The sequence below is a fragment of the Priapulus caudatus genome, unplaced genomic scaffold (assembly GCF_000485595.1).
Source record: "Priapulus caudatus unplaced genomic scaffold, Priapulus_caudatus-5.0.1 Scaffold137, whole genome shotgun sequence".
In the NCBI taxonomy this organism is placed as follows: domain Eukaryota; kingdom Metazoa; phylum Priapulida; class Priapulimorpha; order Priapulimorphida; family Priapulidae; genus Priapulus; species Priapulus caudatus.
Window position 1 is genome coordinate 120,253 of NW_014577198.1, and position 9,973 is coordinate 130,225.

At 44.0% G+C, this 9,973-nt stretch overlaps 1 protein-coding gene across 1 annotated transcript; it reads right to left on the minus strand.

Annotated features, from left to right (window-relative positions):
- LOC106806021 lies at positions 1 to 1,808 on the minus strand. The gene is made up of 2 exons (XM_014807848.1): positions 1,670 to 1,808; positions 1 to 630 (listed from the first exon to the last, which is right to left on the minus strand). The coding sequence occupies exons 1-2, from the start codon at positions 1,724 to 1,726 to the stop codon at positions 7 to 9; spliced, it is 681 nt and encodes a 226-aa protein (XP_014663334.1). The 5' UTR covers positions 1,727 to 1,808; the 3' UTR covers positions 1 to 6.
- Positions 1,809 to 9,973: the final 8,165 nt, after the last annotated feature.

Here is a 9,973-nt window from a genome sequence, read left to right on the forward strand (position 1 = left end):
GTGAGTTCATCCCCTCGACTCCGCACTTACTTTGAAACCGGGTCCGTTCTGGCAGGTGGCGCTGCAGAACGACTTGTCCTCCCAGGCGGTGCACGTCAGCTTCTCGCATGCGAGCGACACGTCCTCGTTACTCGTGACGCTGCGCGTGCCGAGCGGAGCGCCCCTGGTGCCCATCATCTCCAGTGCCAACATCCTCAGACTCGGATCTAACTGACTCGCCAGAGGCATGATGACGGGCGACATGGCGAACACGCCCATCGGCTCGCGAAGCATCCGCAACACCTCCGTTCCGATCTGCACCATCTGTCGGCTGTCGCGTCCGTCGACGACGCCCGTGCTCTCAATGAGGTACGGCAGCAGCATCTGCAGCATCGGCTGCGACGTGGTCGTCGACAGGCGACGCAGCATGCGCTGCACGTGTCCGGCGACGTCCTGTATGTGGCGCGTTGCCGCACGGATTCGCACGCGGTTCTCAGAGTTGCGGCGGCTGTCCGCACTGTCGGCCGACCCGCGGCCGAGGTTCGGCATGAGTGCGGCCCCGAGCTCGCCGCGCCTCGTCATGCCGATCAGCGTATTGGCCGCATCGCGCATGCGCGCCATTCTGTCGTCGTCTGCGTCGTCCGCGAGGATCTGCGAAAAGGATTTCAGTCGGAAATTATTCATCTACGAATTCAATGTGATACGTCTTCGACTATGGGAGCTTTCGCTCAGCTTTTTCTCCGAGGATCGGCGAATAGAATTCAGTCGTAATTATTCTTTCTACAAATTTAACGTGATACGCCTTCTTGGGGGATTTTACTACTTCGACTATAATATAGCTTTCGATGAGCTTTTTTTCCGAGGATCTGCGAACGGATTCAGTCGGAATTATTCATCTACGAATACAATGTGATACGTCTTTTTGGGGTTAATACTACTTCGACTATGGTAGCTTTCGCGGCACTTTTTTTCCGAGGATCAGCGAAAGGATTCAGTCGGAATTATTTTTCTACGAATATAATGTCATCAGTCTTTAAATATGAATTCTTACGCTTAGCTTTTTTTCTTCTGGCAGAATAATAGCTGAACAAGACGATAGCGAATTACTCTAATTCTCTCACACATGCATCTAATTAAGTCCAGTTATACATCCAGATCGAACTGAATGGTTTCTTTATAAACAGTTGCTCAGTGTTGTCTAAATACTAAGCGCAAGATAAAGAGTATTCAGTGTTCATATATGGTCGTTGAAGGTATCCATGCAACGATAACGTTTCTTCAACTTCTCAGAGATCTACACGGTATTGCATATTTCCAACATGTTCTGCTAGCATCTATGACAAATACGACATACGCATATACGCTCTCCTATGACACTATTTGTCATAGGAAGATTCTTCCTAAGACAACTATTGGCGAGTCAACTTCGTTCCGCTTTACAGCTCAAATTCACTGCTTGCGTTCATAATAGCGCTCCTAAACTCCTTTGATGCGCATACACATACAACAATATTTGTCACAAGAAGAATCTTCCTATGACAAATAGTGTCATAGGAGAGCGTATATGCGTATGTCGTATTTGCCATAGATGCAAGCAGAACAGGCTGATATTTCGCCACCACGCGCTATATCCCGCGGCATGCTTACAATCGTTAGTATCTAATGGGTTTAAGAACCTGAACATTCCTACCTGGCTGGCCGAGTGGAAACACAATCCAATCGAGAACAAAATCACGTAAATGCGCATGCTTATGTATGGATCCTGCGAGCCGTCACAGTGTAATTCGTAGCGATATGTGCGCCTGCCTCTACTGTTCGCCTTCAGTCGGGGTTGCGGGCGTTTTATAGCGACGCCGCACCAGGAAGTCCCGACGTCGTCACAGGTTAGCGACCACGCTAATGTGTCACCACACGTGTCGACTCAGGGTGTCGGTCGCGTCGCCCCCCTGATTTATTCGCGACATGAGCTGGCCCCCACCCCCCCACCGCCACCCGCGCACACGTTTCGTTCGTACAAGGAAACAACGTGCGCGTGCACGACCCGCGCAGTCAACGCTCGTGTCACTTAGGAACACGCGGAAGTATCGCGCCGTGCCTGGTTGAAGACCATTATTTATTCGCCGAGCGTTCTAGGTTAAGTAAAATGTCGTTGCTCGTTCTAGCTGCGATTTTACCGGGGTGTACTTGTCCGGTGACATAATGAACGAGCGCACTGTGGAGCAACAGAAAATAAAATAAAATAATCATCGTGCCAGAAAGTTTACGGAATAGGCAATTAGTAGGCTCGCAAAGCTTGTGAAGAACTGTGGTACACGGAACAAAAGTAGAGGTCTCTGAACAGAGGTGAATAGAGGTCGCTCTTCACCTGCTTCTAGGAAATCGTCCTCAATCAGATGTTTGATCTGTATATTACAGTTGAAACCGTTTACTAGTGCTTCGTGGGCGCGTAGACATTTGTGCAAGATTCAATAAGCACACGTGTTTTGATATTATTCACTCCTAATGGAGTATAGATGGCGCCACGTGATAATAATTAGAAACAACGCTGTGCATACTTGCGCTCTGCAAGTTTGCTGCGGTTCTACACCAGCTGCAAAATGACTGCAGGTCCACTACTAAATGATAATGTTATTCATGAAACCCTAGAGCAAAATAAATGCTCGTATAAATAAAGTTTATAATGTTAACATTAATGTTTACATATGGCAAAAAGCAACTATACGCATACAAATTAAACGTCGATGGGATAATGGTATTCGATAAACGGTCGATAGAATAAACTTTAAATATATTTAATAAAATTATCTCATGTAAATATTCGCAATGCTGTTTACGCGAGGGGCGAAATGCGACTAATCTATAATAAATATAAGGGTGAATTATGATGAATTTAAAGCATGGAGTTAATGAATCGTCAATCGCTCTGCTAACGCCTTTTTGTAATGTTTGCTGGATTTTTTTCGTATAGCTTCGCCGCGGCCTATCAGCAAGTCTGGTGATCAGACTATACTGGATAAGTATCTATAGTAACTACGATATCGCAGTCATCAGACGAGTATTCCGTATTCAGTCGAATCAGATGACGAAATATTTCAATGTCACAGATTTGCGATGGCTACTGAATATGTAGCGCTAATATTGGCGTATGAATATATTCTCAGCTATGATATAAGAACATCGTCCATTAAGGCATGCATATATGCGTGCGCACGTGTGTGTGTGTACGCGTATAGCCGTTACGCCAATTTCACCGCCAGAAAAGTATAATGATAGCAAAATAACATTAGGGTTAATTGATACAAATATCAATGCATTATTCCGATATCAGGTTATTAAATTACGCTTTAATATCAGCAAATGAATCCGAAATTCTTCGCAGGTAGTTCGTAGCAATTTCGTGCCTTAAGGTATTTATTTCTACATTTTAATTAGGTATCGTGAAGTAATGCAATTTTATTCGTTTTGTGAATTTCTAATAGTTATTATATGGCGTATGCGTCTCATTTCGAGTAATAATTGACATTACGTCATAAATATTAAACAAATTTTATGGGTTTTCAATTTGTTTTGGTTATCAACGCCATAGTCTTTCTACAACAGTCTTTCTTTCTTAATTGTGCGGATTCTACTGCTATAATCTGCACATGTGCGCTTTGCTTGATTACTTATCGGAATAAATACTTTACTCGTAATTCTGTATTTTTTTCGGTTAGCACAATTTAAATATAGTTCGTGCATGTGGATGAACCTCTACGGAGGCCCTGTATTGGATAGACTCTTTATTCTACTCTCGTACTTTAAAGAAAGCATCTTTAATTGAAAGATATAGCGTTGAAGATATCGCGTTCGATCCTATTGGCAGTGTTAAATATCTTCCTACATGTAAGAACTCTTTGTAAGCATTCTCTACGCTCGATCCTTTGTCAGAGTATCGAAATATTCCCCCAGCCTGCACACGCTGTTGTGTCTTGTAATTTGATATAGAAGAAAAATGTATAAATAAATGCAAATGTAAAAACTTTTCGTATCTATATTATATTTGAAATATAACGGGAAGTAATATGAAGCGTCGCTCCAAGAAAGAAATATCTAGTGCATGCACATGTGTAACGAAACTCTAAAAACATTCGTAAAGAAAATAAAGAAAAAGAATTTGATACCCTTGTCGAAGAAACAGATCATATGTAGGCCGTATCTAACGATAAACTCGTGTTTATTCAGTATGCATTGATTACGCAAAATGTAGTTTCAGCATTTCAATTAAAACAAAATTATAATTATGTGCATAACAAAGTAGTGTAATAACAAATTAGGTTGCCATCATAGATACCCCACGTGGCTACATACATGCATGTATTCACTCACTAGAGCCATACTGCATTCAAACGAAACGTTGGACAATTTAAATATAGAATGAGGTCAGACCACCAGGCGGCTAGATATTCATTTACTGCAAATAAGAAAGTTAGAATATGCTATAATAATTAATACGACTTAGTATGCAAATATATTGGGTTTTACGCTTCCTTCATAACTATAACATCGTCCTCCTTTAAGAGCTTGGTTGTTCTTCTACAGAAATTAGGTGTCATCATTGTGTTAAGGTTACTGACATACTGGCCCTCTTTGTCTCGCGTTTGCCCGTTGTCTAAGTGAGTAGTCAAGTGTAATAAATAAGTAAGTGATACATCAAATTCTTAACGACAACATACATAGCGGCTGAGATTTGTCAAACGCATTGCAGTTATTTGTTAGTCGCTCGCCCGATGCTGCGTCGGTCGGCAGTCGTGTGAGCTTGCGTACGCACGCGTCCACATACGCGCACGCCACGTACAACAAATCCTCGGCTATATATACCCCCACCCCCTTCCCTCGGCGGTCATCAGTTCGCATAGGCGCGCGCGCGCAAGTAGATGCATGCGTGTTAGCGCCCACGCGCGCAGACGAGCATATACGTAGCCTTCGTAATGGCCCTGTCACACATTGACGATTTAGCCAGCGTATGCCGGACGTATCAAAAATTTAGTGAATACGCTGGCGTACGTCGAATAAGTTATGGGTAAGCTTTGTATAAGTTAAAAGCACGCTGAAGCACGCTGAAGCACGCTGAAGCACGCTGAAGCACGCTGAAGCACGCTGAAGCACGCTGAAGCACGCTGGTATACGTCGTAGTACGGCGAGGTCTTCAAAAAATTTTGAGCATGCTCAAAATTTTCCGACGTATGCCAGCGTATGCCCATACGTCCCGCATACGCGGGCCATAAGTTGTAGGTAAGTTATTCAATCGTTGACACACGTTCACACACGTTACTTGTAAGTTACTCATAAGTCGAAATACGTCGAGATAATGTCTAGCGTACCCAAAACTTATTTCTAACTTATGAGTAACGTGCTTTGAACCTATGTGTAACTTGTCTCCAACGTATTTGACGTGTTCCGGACGACCACAGAACTTACTGAACGTGTTTCTAACTTACAGCTACCGTATAATGGCGTATTGGTAGCGTTTAGGGGAATTGGTATATAAAAATGGTATTGGCATGTTGATACTGCGACGGTGATGTTGATACTGCGACGGTGATGTTGATACTGCGATGTCTAGTGCGGTTATGATTTGAATCGTCGAGCGGGAGCCTTTTTATAGGCTACGACACGTGATCGTCGGCGATACGCTGCCGCGCGCTATGCATAAGTTAGACTATCGTTGCATGGGCATAAGTTGTGAACGCCGGCAACACGCTAAGCATTCGTTGGTATAAGTTATCTATAAGTTATCGAAACGTTCTATATATACGTTATTAATACGTTAAGTATACGTTCAACTCGTTATGAATACGCTATGTATACGCTCAAAATTGAAAAAAAACATCGATAGTTCAGCGTATGCCAGCGTTTTAGAGAAATTTTGATACGTCCGGCATACGCTGGCTAAATCGTCAATGTGTGACAGGGCCATAACAACGATGTTTGCGCGGCGTGTGGAAACAAATGTAGTCGTCGTCGACAATGTCGTCGCTACGCTTGTTTGCCGACGACGACTAGGCGCGTCGAGCCGACGCAGATGATCGCGTCCATTCACGACATCACGCGCAGGCGATTGTACATGCACGCGCGAAAACACATCGTGTATATGTATGTGTATATGTATATATATATGTTTGCGTGTCTGTGTGTGTGTGTGTGTGTGTGTGTGTGTGTGTGTGTGTGTGTGTGTGTGTGTGTGTGTGTGTGTGTATGTGCTGCTGATTCGTATATGTGCTCTGCCCGTGATACTTTTCCCGCGTGAGATGTGCGTGTGGATGGGGAGGATGAGGTGCTGGTAACGAGTGCGCAGAATGTAAGGCGAAAGAACAGCTGAGAAAATACGTAGTTGGCAATTATGTTTGGTACACATATAACGCGCATGAATTAAACAATAACGAAATCATGAGGCTACGTGGTATAAACGGGGATTGGGGTTTAGTGTATATGCGTATTTTGTGCAAACGTTTGGGAACAGCTGTTAGAATTGTGGCTACGGTGTTAAAGGGTTCACATTCTACCAGCTGGTTACCCCCATCGCCTCGTTTCCCCCTTACCTTAAACCACCTTTTTTATCTCTCTCATTAACCACCTTCTCTGTCCTTCAATGACCACCTTCTCTATCCTTCACTAACCACCTTCTCTATCCATCACGAATCTTCGCGTACGTGTTTATATAATGCCAGGATACGAATCTCATCTGCACGTGCCTTCATACTTGCACGCATGCTAAACTATATTGCAATGCCAGATATGTTCTTCCGGTTATCATGTCGTCATGGAAATTATGTTTAAACACGATCACCGTCGTTTGGCAGTCATTTTGAAATTCGTCAAAAAATGCTTCATATATGTCCGTCGGCGTCGAAGACTGCATCGCCAAATTACACGACAACATTCCAATAAGTCCATGCCTCACATCGCGCGCACGGAATATACTTTCACAATATAGTTTCACGATCATCCGCGTTCGTTTTTCGATGTATGTTTCGCAATAATAAGAACCTTTCGTCTCTAGAAAACACGCATGTATGTAGAATGTCGACAGCAAGCAGCAGCATTCGTATCAAACATACACAGGCGTCCTTCGCAAGAGAACCCCTATAGGATCGGTGTCTTTCCTATAAGCGTGCATGCACGTACATAATTTTAGCCAATGACAACGGAAAAAACTTATATGAAAGCGCCGCTTCTTAAAGAGCGAAGAGTTCTATGGTTCATTCGTAAGCTGTGTGATTGCATGAAGTGCCGCCGGCTGTAATGTGCCTGCTAATGTAGATACACGTGCTCGTTGGGCTTTGTGGGGTTTATGAATTTTCTCGCCGAACAGGCTTGATATTTTATCATGTCTTGACTGTGTGTCTTCATAAATTCCGGCCGTCCGTCAACAAATACGCGCCCACGCACGCACACACGCACGCACGCACGCACACACACGCTCACACACATACACACACGAAGAGTTAATAGCCTTATATTTCAAAATAGTACGCAATCATGAAATGCCGGTCGTCCATCAACTGTACAAGGCCGGATTTAGACATTTGGAGGCCCCTTGGGCAGCCTTCAGTAGTGGATGCCCACCCTACCTTAGAATGCTAAAAACTAAAAGGTGACAAGACATAGTTACAGTCATCCATAAAGTAAATTTTTTTAAAGTAGAAAGAATCTGAATAAGCAAGCAAGAAAATCGACGTTGAGATGGATGACCTGAGATTTTAGATGTTTGTCTGCCGACGTGTGCTGGGCAATGACAGGAAAACAACCAGTTAGCTGTTTCTACCACTCACAAACAAATTTCATTTACATTTTTTTTATGAAATATGTGGAGGCCCCTGGTTGTGACGGCCCCTGGGCAACTGCCCGGCTTACCCAGTCCTTAATCCGGCCCTGCATCAACAAATACCCACGCAGCACGTACACGTACAACGCGTGTGTGTGTGTGTGCGTGTGTGTGTGTGGTGGTGTGCGTGCGTACGTGCGTGCGTGCGTGCGGGCGTGGGCCGTACGTGCGTGCGTACTGCCGTGCGTGCGCTGCGTGTGTGTCGTGCGTGCGGTGCCGTGCCGTGCTGCGCTGCGTGTGTGTGTGTGTGTGAGTGTGTGCGGTACGTGCGTATGTTACATGTGCGAGTATCTGTGCGTGCGTGTGCGTATGCGTGTATGTGTGTGTATGCTAGTATGTGTCTCTGCACTGACATTTATCTATCGCGTTACCACGCAGAATGTCTTGCTGCAACAGTGATGACGTCATTATGACGTATGTCTATTAGGAACTATACTAGTCAGTGATTATATCACTAGACTTTTCAGTCCTTTACTCGGCGTAAAAAAATTAAACTCGTGCATTGTTACTCTTATACTTAAAAAACGAAAATAAATTGGCACGACAGTGCTTTAAAAACACGGTATTCTTTGGCTAAAATATAAAGGTCGTTAATTGTAATGATTATTATATTTTCTTTTTCATTTCTCTACTCAGTATTTTAATATTTGATCCTAGTCTGACGCCCGTAGTTGTTGAGCATCATCAATCCTGCGGGGCGCCAAATGTAAATAACCGTTGGCGACAGTCTAAATTGCTTTCACCCTCTTCCTCCACGAAGCCCTCTACAGCGCCAGAGCTCCCACGATGAATTTTGCCGCGATGTGTTACACAAATTTCTTTGATCAAATTTCACAATATCCGTTATCTTTCAATGAAAAAAACTCAATTGCAATGACGATGAAAGTAGATGTATTTCATCTCGCTGCGCATATCCTGGTACACGTCTGTAGACAGCCCCCGCGCAGACGAAAAAACTGAAGAGGATGAAGGAGGAGGAGGAGAAGGAGGAGGAGGAGGAGGAGGAGGAGGAGGAGGAGGAGGAGGAAGAGGAGGAGGAGAAGGAAGATGAGAAGGAGGAAAAGGAAGAGGAAGAGGAGAAGGAGGAGGAGGAGGAGGCGGAGGAGGAGGAGTAGGAAGAGGGGGAGGAGGAGAAAGACGCCGCACTAATATTCATTGTTTGAAACAACTACCCCAATTACTGCAATGCATTACTGCAATAATCGCAATTACTGCAACGATTACTGAAGACACTGTGCATGCGTAAAGGTTTCAAAATTTGGCCTACCTAATACTATAAGGATTCGAGACGCGTTTTGTGTAGATGTTTGTGTACACGCAGTTGTTATACGCAATGTCAGTAAGCACGCGCTGTGGTCGCCCTTGTCAACATGTATCAGTGGTTCTTAACCTTTTTTGAGTCATGGATTCCTTTGAGAATCTGGTCAAAACTACGGACCGCTTCACAGAAAAATGTACATAAGCACATGAACACAATAATTTTCATGCGACTAGGTCACGGACCCCCTGAAGCCCATCCATGGACCCCAAATGGGGTCCCTAGACCACAGGTTAAGAACCCCTGCCATATATCGTGTCGGGTAAGTATCACAGCTCGACAGTGCAGAGCACACGTACGTTAGAATGAAAGGCAAATAGGTTACGATCGTAAGTCATGTTAAACCAATCATTCGTTTCAGTTCTATTGACCCTGTGGTAAATGCTATCTTCATGCGCAGAGAGTGATGTTTTCTTGCTCACATTTTCCTATCAAATAATCAAGGAATGAATCGTTGTCATGTTCTGTGAGACACAACATTGCTATCCAATCTACACACACTACATAAATACACACACGGGCTCACACATGGGTGGTTGCGGGCCGGGAGACTACAGCGAAAAAAAAATCAGCAACTCATAATAGAATAATCTACGTTTAATAAGAATAATCTTTGTTTAACATACATAATGACTATGTGCTTGCGTGCGTGCGCGTGTGTCTCTCATTTAAGCGCTCATTTTAACCCATTCTCTTTCCCACTTTTTCTCTCACTTTCTCTTTCTCTCTCTCTCTCTCTCTCTCTTTCTTTATCCCTGTCTGTCATGTTCTCCCTCTCACTCCTGTCTCTCTCTCTCTCTCTCTCTCTCTTT

Coding starts and splice junctions, on each gene's coding strand:
- LOC106806021 (XM_014807848.1), bottom strand. CDS start 1,726: ATGCGCATTTACGTGATTTTGTTCTCGATTGGATTGTGTTTCCACTCG. Junction 631..1,669: donor GTTTCCACTCGGCCAGCCAG/GTAGGAATGTTC, acceptor TCCTTTTCGCAG/ATCCTCGCGGACGACGCAGA.